The sequence below is a fragment of the Pholcus phalangioides genome, unplaced genomic scaffold, assembly GCF_987345545.1.
Source record: "Pholcus phalangioides strain wild (caught in Gottingen) unplaced genomic scaffold, Ppha-v1.0 ptg000015l_1, whole genome shotgun sequence".
In the NCBI taxonomy this organism is placed as follows: Eukaryota; Metazoa; Arthropoda; class Arachnida; order Araneae; family Pholcidae; genus Pholcus; species Pholcus phalangioides.
Genome location: NW_028301608.1, coordinates 117,632,606 through 117,646,821, shown reverse-complemented (window position 1 = coordinate 117,646,821; position 14,216 = coordinate 117,632,606). Strand labels below are relative to the sequence as shown.

General features: G+C 44.8%; 7 protein-coding genes, 2 non-coding genes and 2 pseudogenes across 9 annotated transcripts; 7 read left to right on the top strand and 4 right to left on the bottom strand.

Annotated features, from left to right (window-relative positions):
• Positions 1-840: 840 nt before the first annotated feature.
• On the top strand, positions 841-1,215 carry LOC149077735 (histone H2A). The gene has a single exon (XM_089242943.1). It carries the CDS (start codon positions 841-843, stop codon positions 1,213-1,215), a length of 375 nt encoding a protein of 124 aa, XP_089099069.1.
• Positions 1,216-1,699: 484 nt separating this feature from the next.
• Positions 1,700-2,141, bottom strand: LOC149077734 (histone H3). Its single transcript, XM_089242941.1, has one exon. The coding sequence runs from the start codon at positions 2,127-2,129 to the stop codon at positions 1,719-1,721; it is 411 nt and encodes a 136-aa protein (XP_089099067.1). The 5' UTR covers positions 2,130-2,141; the 3' UTR covers positions 1,700-1,718.
• A 223-nt stretch (positions 2,142-2,364) lies between these two features.
• Positions 2,365-2,976, top strand: LOC149077733 (histone H1-III pseudogene; annotated as a pseudogene).
• A 474-nt stretch (positions 2,977-3,450) lies between these two features.
• LOC149077732 (histone H4) lies at positions 3,451-3,762 on the bottom strand. Its single transcript, XM_089242940.1, has one exon. The coding sequence runs from the start codon at positions 3,760-3,762 to the stop codon at positions 3,451-3,453; it is 312 nt and encodes a 103-aa protein (XP_089099066.1).
• Positions 3,763-4,347: 585 nt separating this feature from the next.
• On the top strand, positions 4,348-4,466 carry LOC149077731 (5S ribosomal RNA). The gene has a single exon (XR_016194250.1). It is a non-coding gene; the product is annotated as a 5S ribosomal RNA (ribosomal RNA).
• A 754-nt stretch (positions 4,467-5,220) lies between these two features.
• Positions 5,221-5,595, top strand: LOC149077730 (histone H2B). Its single transcript, XM_089242939.1, has one exon. The coding sequence runs from the start codon at positions 5,221-5,223 to the stop codon at positions 5,593-5,595; it is 375 nt and encodes a 124-aa protein (XP_089099065.1).
• Positions 5,596-7,583: 1,988 nt separating this feature from the next.
• LOC149077729 (histone H2A) lies at positions 7,584-7,958 on the top strand. Its single transcript, XM_089242937.1, has one exon. It carries the CDS (start codon positions 7,584-7,586, stop codon positions 7,956-7,958), a length of 375 nt encoding a protein of 124 aa, XP_089099063.1.
• A 484-nt stretch (positions 7,959-8,442) lies between these two features.
• On the bottom strand, positions 8,443-8,881 carry LOC149077728 (histone H3). The gene has a single exon (XM_089242936.1). The coding sequence runs from the start codon at positions 8,870-8,872 to the stop codon at positions 8,462-8,464; it is 411 nt and encodes a 136-aa protein (XP_089099062.1). The 5' UTR covers positions 8,873-8,881; the 3' UTR covers positions 8,443-8,461.
• Positions 8,882-9,107: 226 nt separating this feature from the next.
• LOC149077727 (histone H1-III pseudogene) lies at positions 9,108-9,719 on the top strand (annotated as a pseudogene).
• A 474-nt stretch (positions 9,720-10,193) lies between these two features.
• Positions 10,194-10,505, bottom strand: LOC149077726 (histone H4). Its single transcript, XM_089242935.1, has one exon. It carries the CDS (start codon positions 10,503-10,505, stop codon positions 10,194-10,196), a length of 312 nt encoding a protein of 103 aa, XP_089099061.1.
• Positions 10,506-11,090: 585 nt separating this feature from the next.
• On the top strand, positions 11,091-11,209 carry LOC149077725 (5S ribosomal RNA). Its single transcript, XR_016194249.1, has one exon. It is a non-coding gene; the product is annotated as a 5S ribosomal RNA (ribosomal RNA).
• Positions 11,210-14,216: the final 3,007 nt, after the last annotated feature.

The window sequence follows — 14,216 nt, the reverse complement described above, 5'->3', positions numbered from 1 at the left end:
ATGATTTCATACTTCTTTTGTGAATATAAACATTATTTCCAGTATTTCGCATGCGTCCCACTTTGTTTCAATTTCATTTTAGCCCCCAGTGTATTATATTAACACATCTCGTTTCGCCAAGTTTATTTACTTCATTTTAGCCTTTCCTTCATTTACCCTAACGTTTCACATTCATTTTGTGCATATAAACATTATTTTAGTATTTCCCATGCGTTCACTTTGTTTCAACAAGTTCATTACCTTTCAGCTCTTTGTGCATACCAGCATCATATTAGAATATCTGTGCTTTGTGCCGCCTTTAAACTCGTTTTTTCTTGGAAGTTCAGCCCATTAAGCAAAAAATAAGTATAGAACCGAATGCTAAATATGAATAAAATAATTTATTTCCTTGAAAATTAGAAAACTTTTCTGTCCCGTATACGGGACGTCAGTAATCTTTAACTTCAACGACGAAAGAGACATGCCATACATGCAGTAGTGCTAAACAAACACCACCTCTAATAACAAAAGGAAAAAAAGAAATAAGTTTCATTTAAAAACGAAGAAATGTATGGGGGGGGGGGGGGGAAAGAGAAGAGAAACCGTTAATACGGGGAGGGAGAAGGAAATGCGGGTCATATAGTCAGCGGAACCTTTTAGTTTTATCGATTATTATTCGGTTCAAAACTACGAAGGCGTTTCTCGTCTACAACTACGACGAACGCGGATCGCGAAAACGCCAAAAAGGGGCACTATTGGCTGAAAGGAAAACAAGGAAGGCAGAGCTCTCAGGCTGATATTGGCGGCGCCAAAAAAAAAGCGCGAAGCGCGATTCCGATCATTTTTTAGGAAAAATTAAACATGTCTGGACGTGGAAAAGGAGGAAAAGTGAAGGGGAAGAGCAAGACCAGGTCTAGCCGTGCCGGTCTACAATTTCCCGTCGGCCGTATCCACCGTCTCCTTCGAAAAGGCAACTACGCCGAGAGGGTAGGTGCCGGAGCTCCGGTATACCTGGCCGCCGTCCTGGAATACCTGGCCGCCGAAGTTCTCGAATTGGCAGGAAATGCAGCGCGAGACAACAAGAAAACCAGGATCATTCCCAGACATCTGCAGCTGGCGATCAGGAACGACGAAGAGTTGAACAAGCTCTTGTCCGGAGTGACCATAGCTCAGGGAGGAGTGCTGCCCAACATCCAGGCAGTTCTCTTGCCCAAGAAAACCGAAAAGAAAGCTTAAGTCAAGCGAGAGAGGAAGAAAAAAAAAAAAAGGCCCTTATCAGGGCCAATAAATCACGCAAAGAGGTCACGCTAAATCGCATTGTTTAATAATAATAACACAGTCGCCTCAATGTCCCCCGGGGAAATTAGAGACTGGTTCCGAAACACAATCGCATTGTCCGCTGGGGATAGCCACGCCCAGACCATAAAAGTGACCCCCCAGTAAACAAAGCAACTCTATTCGAATCCGGCGAGTCTAGAAGTCTGGGTTGGGTGAGGCACAATAGTAATAAAATACAGCGTCACATTTCTCTCAGCGCTGCGCGCAAAACAAAAAACAAAAAAAAAAAACATACGTGGCTTGTCCTAACTTTCTTTTCTAATCAATCAGAAAAATTTCATGTATGGATTAAAAAAAACTATTTCAACTCGTGTGTGGCAATGCGAATGAAAAGGCGCACCTCTTTGCATGTGTTGGCCCTTAGAAGGGCCGTTTTTTTTTTCCTACTCCTCCTTCACGACTTAAGCTCGTTCACCCCGGATCCTACGTGCAAGCTGAATGTCTTTGGGCATGATGGTAACTCTCTTGGCGTGGATAGCGCACAAGTTGGTATCTTCGAACAGACCGACGAGATAGGCCTCGCTGGCCTCCTGCAAAGCCATGACAGCAGAGCTCTGGAAGCGCAAATCGGTCTTGAAGTCCTGGGCGATCTCACGGACGAGGCGCTGGAAGGGCAATTTCCTAATGAGCAATTCCGTCGACTTCTGGTAACGACGGATCTCTCTGAGGGCCACGGTACCGGGCCTGTAACGATGGGGCTTCTTCACTCCCCCCGTCGCCGGGGCACTCTTACGAGCAGCCTTGGTCGCGAGCTGTTTCCTGGGGGCCTTGCCTCCGGTACTCTTTCGGGCAGTCTGCTTGGTCCTAGCCATGTCTGCGTATCGATGAAAGAAACGTCTGAACGCGTTGAGAGCAAGACGATAAATGTTTCTCCTCAATTTTTCCACAATGACAGAAGCGCCAAATTCAAAGTGTAACGGACGACTACGCCGCGATTGGTCGATTTCGAAACCGAGAAACGCGATTGGCTGAAACGAAGCGCAAAGGGAATCTACTGCAAAAAAACGAGAAATTACTGATCATTTCGTTACGTGAGTGCAAGCGAACATGTCCGAAGGTGCACAACCAGCTCAATCTGCCGCGCCAGCCGCCTCGACCCCGAAGAAAAAGGGGGCGAAAGCTGGCAGCAAGAAACCGAAAGCTGCTCCCTCTCATCCGAAAGTATCGGAAATGGTGAACAGTGCCATCACCAGTCTTAAAGAACGGGGCGGATCTTCACTGCAGGCCATCAAGAAGCACATCGGTGCCCAGTACAAGGTGGACGTGGACAAGCTTTCACCCTTCATCAAGAAGTACCTGAAGAGCGCCGTAGTCAGCGGAGCCCTGGTTCAGACCAAGGGCAAGGGTGCCACCGGATCTTTCAAATTGAGCGCATCCGGGCAGAAGAGCAAGGAACCCTCTGCCGCTGCCAAACAGGTGAAGAAACCCAAGAAGGAAGGCGCTTCGAAAAAACCCAAATCCCCCAAGAAGACCGCAAAGCCCAAACAGAAGTCCGAGAAAAAGAAAGCAGCCCCCGCAAAGAAATCGACGGTCAAGAAATCTGCTCCGAAGACCAAGTCTCCGAAAAAAGCAGCCAAACCATCGAAACCGAAAGCGGCGAAGCCGAAAAAAGCAAAGTCCACTCCGAAAAAGACGACGGCAAAGAAAGCAAAAAAATGAGGGAGTAAGCCCAAGGCTTGAAGGAAAAAAAAAAAAAGGCTCTTTTCAGAGCCAAGAAATGTTTGTGAGAAGGTGCCGAACTCGCATATAAATATATGATACGTGTTATCATGATAATATATAAATACATAACATAAATAATCAACGCGATTTTGTTATTAAAGCGCGCGAACACAAATATATATATATATATATATATATAGAACATAAAGCCCCTTACGAGGTCTGACGAGACCTCGCAGCTCTGGGGGGGGGGGGGGGGCCCGTATAGTACTTGACCTTTGACGAAAGTACGATTACAGCAATATTTTTTTTGTAATAAATATTTAGTACCAACCCTTTAAGTTTAGTTTTTTAAACATATTTAACAAAGTTATGCGACTCAGTTTCAACCTATCATATATTTTTTGGCCCTGAGAAGGGCCTTTTTTTTTTTCTCCTCCGCGTCTTCTATGAAAACCGCATATGCTGTTTTTAACCGCCGAAACCGTACAGGGTTCTGCCTTGTCTCTTCAGCGCATAGACCACGTCCATGGCGGTGACGGTTTTCCTCTTGGCGTGCTCGGTGTAAGTGACAGCATCCCTGATAACGTTCTCGAGGAAAACTTTGAGAACTCCACGGGTCTCTTCGTAAATGAGACCGGATATACGTTTCACACCACCACGACGAGCCAAACGACGGATGGCGGGTTTCGTAATGCCCTGGATGTTATCGCGAAGAACTTTACGATGTCTCTTCGCTCCTCCTTTGCCCAAACCTTTTCCTCCCTTGCCTCGACCAGACATGTTGAATTTGCGAAATCTGAAGCAGAAATGAAAGGAAATCGACAATAATCACGATCTCTGTCTCGAAAGCGCGGAGCTGACGTCACCGCTGTCTAACGGGCATTGGTCCGCCGACGAGGCGTTATTCGATTGGTCGATAAAAGACTTGATTTATCCCCCCCCTTTGACAGGAGGGGGGGGGGGAACCGTTATTTCTTCCCCCCCCCCTCCAGAAAATTATCGCAGCAGCACTGAAAGTTGGCGGAATCGATGCCTACTGTAAGAGTACAGATTGAACTGGAAAAAGAAAACAACATTTTCGGCGGAAACTAGAGAATGTCTTAAACATTTTGCGCAAAAAAGAAAAATTGTAGAAGGGCCCTTAGGCGGAATTCCTCACATGTCCGTCAACCAGCTTGTGCGTCTGCGCTTTCGGCAGATGAAAGAGCCTCCTTTGTGATGTCATCAATTAGAGTACCAGTGTGATGTGACACCATCTGTGCCCCAACTCCCACGGGAAGAAAGGAACAAAGCAGCGGAAATGGACGGGCTCCTTTGAATAGATTTTATGATCACTTAAGAAGTGTGAAAAGAGCATTATGTATCGCCAACGGCCATACCATGCTGAAAACACCGGTTCTCGTCCGATCACCGAAGTTAAGCAGCATCGGGCGCGGTTAGTACTTGGGAGGGTGACCACCTGGGAACACCGCGTGCTGTTGGCATCACTTTTCTTTCTTTTTTTAAATCGGTAAGTAACATAATTTTCCAATAATTTAATTTAAAAATATGTGTATGTGGGGGGGGGGGGGGAAGAAGAGAGGGAATAAAAGAAAATTAAACAAATTAATATACTATACGGCCAGTGATATGGGCCTATATGGCTCTGCTTAGTGCTGCCATCTACTGTTGGAATTTTTTTTCCTTTCAGTAATTTCTTCTAATCCCACAATCCATGGCAAATTTCTTTAATAAGATTTAATTTCAAAATATTCAAATTAAAGAAAAATTAAATTTATTTCAAATAAATCAGTGATTCATATACGATTCTACTTAGCACTGCGAGATACTGTTGGCATCATCATATAAATCCTCTTTTTTTATTTATTTGATAATTATGTTTAATCGGATAATCCAATACATAACATTTTCCACAAGCGATTGAATTTTGAAATCTGTGTGTGTGTGTGTGTGGGGGGGGGGGGGGGGGGGGGGTTTGGAAAGGAAGCGGGGGGGGGGGAACAAATTCAATTTCTTAGGTAATTCAGTTCCCGAAGGCGAAGTTGATATATGACTCTGCTCAGTGCTGCCATCTACTGGTGAACAATACGAATTCCCTTCCCCCATTGTTTATATTTGAGATTGGGTTGCGGAAAATCACAAATGAGAAACTTCACTTGTGGAGTAAACTTGAAATCCTTTCGTTATGAAAAAATTTCAAAATTTTTTAACACATTTTCGTAATTTTTTGCAGGTAAAATGCCGCCACAACCTTCAGGAAAAGCTGTGAAGAAAGCCGGAAAGGCCCAGAAGGCTGTCCGTGCTGGAGACAAGAAAAAAAGGAAGAAGCGAAGGAAGGAGAGCTTCGCAATCTACATCTACAAGGTTCTGAAGCAGGTCCACCCAGACACCGGGATATCTAGCAAGGCTATGTCAATTATGAACTCCTTCGTAAATGACATCTTTGAAAGAATTGCAGCGGAATCATCACGACTGGCCCACTACAACAAGAGAAGCACCATCACCAGTCGAGAAATCCAAACTGCAGTGCGGCTGTTACTCCCCGGAGAACTCGCCAAGCACGCAGTGTCTGAAGGAACGAAAGCTGTCACCAAATACACCAGTTCAAAGTAACTTCTTTTCGTTCAGGGTGGGGGGGAAAAAAAAAGGCCCTTTTGAGGGCCAATAAATCGAGTAAGAAGGTTTAACCCTGGTCGCAAACGACTTGTTGCCTAACATAACGGTAATTTAATATAGCAATAATATAATGAGGTGTAATGTAACGTTAGGAGTGCTTACCTTTCATGAAGAAGAAACCAACAATCCTTGTGAATTTATCCCTGGAAAAAAAAAAACATAAATAAATAAGCTATTCGAGCATGCATATATATATATATATATATATATATAAAATCAATGAAATTTCTGCGAAAGAAAAATGTGATGGATGGGGGAAAAAAAAAAGAAGAAACTGTCTTGGGTGGGATTCGAACCCATGCTCGCGTGGAACCGGAATGAAAATTCAAATAAAACCCCCTTATTTTTCCGCCCGCGGCGCCCCCGCGAGGGGTTCCCCAGGTAAGGTATAGCTTCGCAACAATACTTTCTACCACACAATAGATATACCACGTGATATGTTCGGCGCAACAATATTTAAAATATCATTATCTGCCTCCGAATATATTCTCTTGAGTCCAGCGTCTTATCCATTAGGCCACAACGACACAGTCATCTGTTACAATTAACACGATTACGTTATAAACTGCTACAATAATTTTTTAGCAAAAAAAATTCTGTGCCGATACGATACTTTTGAAAGGTAAATTATCATACGATAACAATTTGTAATTATTATAATAAATAACAATTAATTATCATAGCCAAATGCAGATTCGAACAGTAGATTCCCTTTGCGATTTATTTATTTTACATACAATATGTATTTTACATTTATTCATTACATTTATATATTTTACATACAATTTATTTCATTATCATTACAATACTACAATCATTACATTAATTTATTTCATTATAATAACCAAATGCAGATTCGAACCCATGACTTTCATAAACACTAGGCTCAAGATTCGTGTCCGTCGTCGTAACCATTACGCCACTAGACACGACATACATCATTCCTAGTTAGCTACTGAAAGTCAGCGATGCAAAGAAACGAGAAATGCCAACTTCTTTTTTTTTTTTCTGTTTCAATTTCACACAAAAATAGGAAATTATAATTTCACTACAATCTACGTTCATGAACAATTAAATATTCATTTATGATTTCATACTTCTTTTGTGAATATAAACATTATTTCCAGTATTTCGCATGCGTCCCACTTTGTTTCAATTTCATTTTAGCCCCCAGTGTATTATATTAACACATCTCGTTTCGCCAAGTTTATTTACTTCATTTTAGCCTTTCCTTCATTTACCCTAACGTTTCACATTCATTTTGTGCATATAAACATTATTTTAGTATTTCCCATGCGTTCACTTTGTTTCAACAAGTTCATTACCTTTCAGCTCTTTGTGCATACCAGCATCATATTAGAATATCTGTGCTTTGTGCCGCCTTTAAACTCGTTTTTTCTTGGAAGTTCAGCCCATTAAGCAAAAAATAAGTATAGAACCGAATGCTAAATATGAATAAAATAATTTATTTCCTTGAAAATTAGAAAACTTTTCTGTCCCGTATACGGGACGTCAGTAATCTTTAACTTCAACGACGAAAGAGACATGCCATACATGCAGTAGTGCTAAACAAACACCACCTCTAATAACAAAAGGAAAAAAAGAAATAAGTTTCATTTAAAAACGAAGAAATGTATGGGGGGGGGGGGGGGAAAGAGAAGAGAAACCGTTAATACGGGGAGGGAGAAGGAAATGCGGGTCATATAGTCAGCGGAACCTTTTAGTTTTATCGATTATTATTCGGTTCAAAACTACGAAGGCGTTTCTCGTCTACAACTACGACGAACGCGGATCGCGAAAACGCCAAAAAGGGGCACTATTGGCTGAAAGGAAAACAAGGAAGGCAGAGCTCTCAGGCTGATATTGGCGGCGCCAAAAAAAAAGCGCGAAGCGCGATTCCGATCATTTTTTAGGAAAAATTAAACATGTCTGGACGTGGAAAAGGAGGAAAAGTGAAGGGGAAGAGCAAGACCAGGTCTAGCCGTGCCGGTCTACAATTTCCCGTCGGCCGTATCCACCGTCTCCTTCGAAAAGGCAACTACGCCGAGAGGGTAGGTGCCGGAGCTCCGGTATACCTGGCCGCCGTCCTGGAATACCTGGCCGCCGAAGTTCTCGAATTGGCAGGAAATGCAGCGCGAGACAACAAGAAAACCAGGATCATTCCCAGACATCTGCAGCTGGCGATCAGGAACGACGAAGAGTTGAACAAGCTCTTGTCCGGAGTGACCATAGCTCAGGGAGGAGTGCTGCCCAACATCCAGGCAGTTCTCTTGCCCAAGAAAACCGAAAAGAAAGCTTAAGTCAAGCGAGAGAGGAAGAAAAAAAAAAAAAGGCCCTTATCAGGGCCAATAAATCACGCAAAGAGGTCACGCTAAATCGCATTGTTTAATAATAATAACACAGTCGCCTCAATGTCCCCCGGGGAAATTAGAGACTGGTTCCGAAACACAATCGCATTGTCCGCTGGGGATAGCCACGCCCAGACCATAAAAGTGACCCCCCAGTAAACAAAGCAACTCTATTCGAATCCGGCGAGTCTAGAAGTCTGGGTTGGGTGAGGCACAATAGTAATAAAATACAGCGTCACATTTCTCTCAGCGCTGCGCGCAAAACAAAAAACAAAAAAAAAAAACATACGTGGCTTGTCCTAACTTTCTTTTCTAATCAATCAGAAAAATTTCATGTATGGATTAAAAAAAACTATTTCAACTCGTGTGTGGCAATGCGAATGAAAAGGCGCACCTCTTTGCATGTGTTGGCCCTTAGAAGGGCCGTTTTTTTTTTCCTACTCCTCCTTCACGACTTAAGCTCGTTCACCCCGGATCCTACGTGCAAGCTGAATGTCTTTGGGCATGATGGTAACTCTCTTGGCGTGGATAGCGCACAAGTTGGTATCTTCGAACAGACCGACGAGATAGGCCTCGCTGGCCTCCTGCAAAGCCATGACAGCAGAGCTCTGGAAGCGCAAATCGGTCTTGAAGTCCTGGGCGATCTCACGGACGAGGCGCTGGAAGGGCAATTTCCTAATGAGCAATTCCGTCGACTTCTGGTAACGACGGATCTCTCTGAGGGCCACGGTACCGGGCCTGTAACGATGGGGCTTCTTCACTCCCCCCGTCGCCGGGGCACTCTTACGAGCAGCCTTGGTCGCGAGCTGTTTCCTGGGGGCCTTGCCTCCGGTACTCTTTCGGGCAGTCTGCTTGGTCCTAGCCATGTCTGCGTATCGATGAAAGAAACGTCTGAACGCGTTGAGAGCAAGACGATAAATGTTTCTCCTCAATTTTTCCACAATGACAGAAGCGCCAAATTCAAAGTGTAACGGACGACTACGCCGCGATTGGTCGATTTCGAAACCGAGAAACGCGATTGGCTGAAACGAAGCGCAAAGGGAATCTACTGCAAAAAAACGAGAAATTACTGATCATTTCGTTACGTGAGTGCAAGCGAACATGTCCGAAGGTGCACAACCAGCTCAATCTGCCGCGCCAGCCGCCTCGACCCCGAAGAAAAAGGGGGCGAAAGCTGGCAGCAAGAAACCGAAAGCTGCTCCCTCTCATCCGAAAGTATCGGAAATGGTGAACAGTGCCATCACCAGTCTTAAAGAACGGGGCGGATCTTCACTGCAGGCCATCAAGAAGCACATCGGTGCCCAGTACAAGGTGGACGTGGACAAGCTTTCACCCTTCATCAAGAAGTACCTGAAGAGCGCCGTAGTCAGCGGAGCCCTGGTTCAGACCAAGGGCAAGGGTGCCACCGGATCTTTCAAATTGAGCGCATCCGGGCAGAAGAGCAAGGAACCCTCTGCCGCTGCCAAACAGGTGAAGAAACCCAAGAAGGAAGGCGCTTCGAAAAAACCCAAATCCCCCAAGAAGACCGCAAAGCCCAAACAGAAGTCCGAGAAAAAGAAAGCAGCCCCCGCAAAGAAATCGACGGTCAAGAAATCTGCTCCGAAGACCAAGTCTCCGAAAAAAGCAGCCAAACCATCGAAACCGAAAGCGGCGAAGCCGAAAAAAGCAAAGTCCACTCCGAAAAAGACGACGGCAAAGAAAGCAAAAAAATGAGGGAGTAAGCCCAAGGCTTGAAGGAAAAAAAAAAAAAGGCTCTTTTCAGAGCCAAGAAATGTTTGTGAGAAGGTGCCGAACTCGCATATAAATATATGATACGTGTTATCATGATAATATATAAATACATAACATAAATAATCAACGCGATTTTGTTATTAAAGCGCGCGAACACAAATATATATATATATATATATATATAGAACATAAAGCCCCTTACGAGGTCTGACGAGACCTCGCAGCTCTGGGGGGGGGGGGGGGGCCCGTATAGTACTTGACCTTTGACGAAAGTACGATTACAGCAATATTTTTTTTGTAATAAATATTTAGTACCAACCCTTTAAGTTTAGTTTTTTAAACATATTTAACAAAGTTATGCGACTCAGTTTCAACCTATCATATATTTTTTGGCCCTGAGAAGGGCCTTTTTTTTTTTCTCCTCCGCGTCTTCTATGAAAACCGCATATGCTGTTTTTAACCGCCGAAACCGTACAGGGTTCTGCCTTGTCTCTTCAGCGCATAGACCACGTCCATGGCGGTGACGGTTTTCCTCTTGGCGTGCTCGGTGTAAGTGACAGCATCCCTGATAACGTTCTCGAGGAAAACTTTGAGAACTCCACGGGTCTCTTCGTAAATGAGACCGGATATACGTTTCACACCACCACGACGAGCCAAACGACGGATGGCGGGTTTCGTAATGCCCTGGATGTTATCGCGAAGAACTTTACGATGTCTCTTCGCTCCTCCTTTGCCCAAACCTTTTCCTCCCTTGCCTCGACCAGACATGTTGAATTTGCGAAATCTGAAGCAGAAATGAAAGGAAATCGACAATAATCACGATCTCTGTCTCGAAAGCGCGGAGCTGACGTCACCGCTGTCTAACGGGCATTGGTCCGCCGACGAGGCGTTATTCGATTGGTCGATAAAAGACTTGATTTATCCCCCCCCTTTGACAGGAGGGGGGGGGGGAACCGTTATTTCTTCCCCCCCCCCTCCAGAAAATTATCGCAGCAGCACTGAAAGTTGGCGGAATCGATGCCTACTGTAAGAGTACAGATTGAACTGGAAAAAGAAAACAACATTTTCGGCGGAAACTAGAGAATGTCTTAAACATTTTGCGCAAAAAAGAAAAATTGTAGAAGGGCCCTTAGGCGGAATTCCTCACATGTCCGTCAACCAGCTTGTGCGTCTGCGCTTTCGGCAGATGAAAGAGCCTCCTTTGTGATGTCATCAATTAGAGTACCAGTGTGATGTGACACCATCTGTGCCCCAACTCCCACGGGAAGAAAGGAACAAAGCAGCGGAAATGGACGGGCTCCTTTGAATAGATTTTATGATCACTTAAGAAGTGTGAAAAGAGCATTATGTATCGCCAACGGCCATACCATGCTGAAAACACCGGTTCTCGTCCGATCACCGAAGTTAAGCAGCATCGGGCGCGGTTAGTACTTGGGAGGGTGACCACCTGGGAACACCGCGTGCTGTTGGCATCACTTTTCTTTCTTTTTTTAAATCGGTAAGTAACATAATTTTCCAATAATTTAATTTAAAAATATGTGTATGTGGGGGGGGGGGGGGAAGAAGAGAGGGAATAAAAGAAAATTAAACAAATTAATATACTATACGGCCAGTGATATGGGCCTATATGGCTCTGCTTAGTGCTGCCATCTACTGTTGGAATTTTTTTTCCTTTCAGTAATTTCTTCTAATCCCACAATCCATGGCAAATTTCTTTAATAAGATTTAATTTCAAAATATTCAAATTAAAGAAAAATTAAATTTATTTCAAATAAATCAGTGATTCATATACGATTCTACTTAGCACTGCGAGATACTGTTGGCATCATCATATAAATCCTCTTTTTTTATTTATTTGATAATTATGTTTAATCGGATAATCCAATACATAACATTTTCCACAAGCGATTGAATTTTGAAATCTGTGTGTGTGTGTGTGTGGGGGGGGGGGGGGGGGGGGGGTTTGGAAAGGAAGCGGGGGGGGGGGAACAAATTCAATTTCTTAGGTAATTCAGTTCCCGAAGGCGAAGTTGATATATGACTCTGCTCAGTGCTGCCATCTACTGGTGAACAATACGAATTCCCTTCCCCCATTGTTTATATTTGAGATTGGGTTGCGGAAAATCACAAATGAGAAACTTCACTTGTGGAGTAAACTTGAAATCCTTTCGTTATGAAAAAATTTCAAAATTTTTTAACACACACACAGACACACCCCGGACACCGTTGGGGACGGACGCATAAATTTTTGCTCTTGAAATGATAGCCTAACTTATCATCTACGGCCCGTACTCAGTCGGAGCCTTAATACTCTAAATGTTCAAACCATATTAATAGATTAATAGTAAATTGTAAGCTGTCTTTAAATATTAACATCTAAAATGTCTAACAAAATTAAAATTCGCTGCTTCTTCCATGACATAGTAATGGATTCGCAAAACTGGAGATGGCATGATGTCGTCCAGCTATCCGAGGACCCCAATGCCGAGCCCAAAGTTCGAGCCAAAGCCGCCAAAGAACTCCTTAGGTTCACGGAGCGGAAATTCTCAGCCTTCCCGAGAATGAAAAGACATGCCAATCTACACCAGACGTGCAAAGGCGATGCTGTCCTGCGCAAAATCATGGACTACAGCAAGATGAAGCCCACGGGTAATGGACCGATAAATCCAGACGAGATCCACTGGATCACCTTCAGTGAACTCCTCGACGTGAACAGATGTGGGCTTGCCACTGTGAAAGCACAGATAGGTCACGCTGACACTCTGGAGCTTCAAGATTTCCTGAAACTTCAGGCGGATCAAACAGGAAGGAAGCCACATAGAAAACGGGAAAATGCCGGAGACGATACTAAATCTCGTCAAAGCAATGCACACAAAAAAGCAATGCACCCAAGCAGCCAATCACAAAACGGCTGCAGTACCGAGGCCCCGCCTACTCCTGAAGCTTGCGTCGGAACCGAGCGGATGCCGGGACGAGCGGAGGACGGAAAAGAACGTCGGAGGTCGCAAAGCGAGTACGGGGAAACCCAGGAAAGCCAAGCTGGACCATCGAGGCTTCCAACCGACCTCCCGCGACCTGTGCGGCCCGATGGGATCCTTGACCGAGCCGAGGACATTGACGGCCAAGGCAAATTCTTCCCCGTCGAAATCCGAACTGAAGGTAGTTGGTTCAATCTGGCGCCATCTATCGAACTTAAGTGCAAATGCAAGTTTGAGGCAAAATTGCTAAAAGACAGCTATAGAATAATACTCCAAAATTCTAGAGATCATGATGCCGTACTTCAATTATGCCGAGAAAAAGGCATTGAAATCCTTAATTACACGAAGGAGAGAAAAAGCACGGCCAACTACGTGCTAAGAGGACTCGACGCAAAAACGAGCGCTACGGACATTCAAAACGAACTCGAAAAAATGGGGTTCCAAATTCTAAATATTTTCCAATTATCATCGAAAAGGCGAAATCGTCCAAAAAAACGTATTGCTTTTTGGAAAATCACAATCCCGAGGGACGAAAACACCACTAGATTTGCAAATCTGTCCCGTTTAAGACATGTAATCGTTGGCATTGCCCCTTTCAGAAGAAGGCCCAGTCATCCGGAGCCGAAAAGGTGCATACGGTGTCAGCGGTGGACCCACACAGAGAGAGACTGTTCGTTTCCCCCCAGGTGCATCAAGTGTACGAACCCTCATCCCGGAGAACCGTGCGGAAATGTCACCGGACAAGATCCCCCGACCTGTGTTAACTGTGGGAAAAATCATCCGGCGTCATATCGTAATTGTGAGGCGTACAAGGCAGCAGAAAAATCCCTAAGAACCGGAGCCAACCGACCGGCAGAAAGGCGCAAACCACCGGCGCCCAAGGAGACGATCCAATCGATCACTGTGTCGAAATCGTCCAAAAAATACGGGACATCTACTTTCCTGCCAGATAGTGTGTGGAAAAATTTTCACATGGCCCGCGGTTCGACACGCACCAGCGACGGCAACGAGACAACCATACGTCCAAGCCCGCAAACCAGCCAAGCCAGCACCGCCACGACCCACGGTGCAAGTCGCGTCCAAAAAGCGACTGAAAAAGCCAAGTCCAGACCACCGGGACAAGACAGCAAAAAATCTACAGAGCTGGCGGAAAACTCTGACTTTAAAAAAGCCCAAGCTAGCCAGGATCCAACAGAGCCCAGATCTACGGACTCCAGTGCACAGCCAAAATTAGTGCAGAAAAACTTAGAAAAAATCCAGGCCAAGCCGAGGCAAAAAATTTCAGAGTCCCGATCTACGGACTTTGGAACGTCTACTGACTTCAGGAAAAACTTCGGAAAATCTTCGCGGCAGAACGCCCCCAGAAGCCTGCCATCCAGCGAACCGGCAGAACCAGGTGCCGAGACTCCGACGGCCACATCCGCAGACGAACTAGCGGATGCCTCTGACTCTGGGTCGGCCATAAGCCTAAACTCAACGTATGAAATGTTCGAGTTCGCGA

Bases quoted from the DNA above. Each gene is read 5' to 3' on its own strand.
- LOC149077735 (XM_089242943.1), top strand. From the start codon at position 841: ATGTCTGGACGTGGAAAAGGAGGAAAAGTGAAGGGGAAGAGCAAGACC.
- LOC149077734 (XM_089242941.1), bottom strand. From the start codon at position 2,129: ATGGCTAGGACCAAGCAGACTGCCCGAAAGAGTACCGGAGGCAAGGCC.
- LOC149077732 (XM_089242940.1), bottom strand. From the start codon at position 3,762: ATGTCTGGTCGAGGCAAGGGAGGAAAAGGTTTGGGCAAAGGAGGAGCG.
- LOC149077730 (XM_089242939.1), top strand. From the start codon at position 5,221: ATGCCGCCACAACCTTCAGGAAAAGCTGTGAAGAAAGCCGGAAAGGCC.
- LOC149077729 (XM_089242937.1), top strand. From the start codon at position 7,584: ATGTCTGGACGTGGAAAAGGAGGAAAAGTGAAGGGGAAGAGCAAGACC.
- LOC149077728 (XM_089242936.1), bottom strand. From the start codon at position 8,872: ATGGCTAGGACCAAGCAGACTGCCCGAAAGAGTACCGGAGGCAAGGCC.
- LOC149077726 (XM_089242935.1), bottom strand. From the start codon at position 10,505: ATGTCTGGTCGAGGCAAGGGAGGAAAAGGTTTGGGCAAAGGAGGAGCG.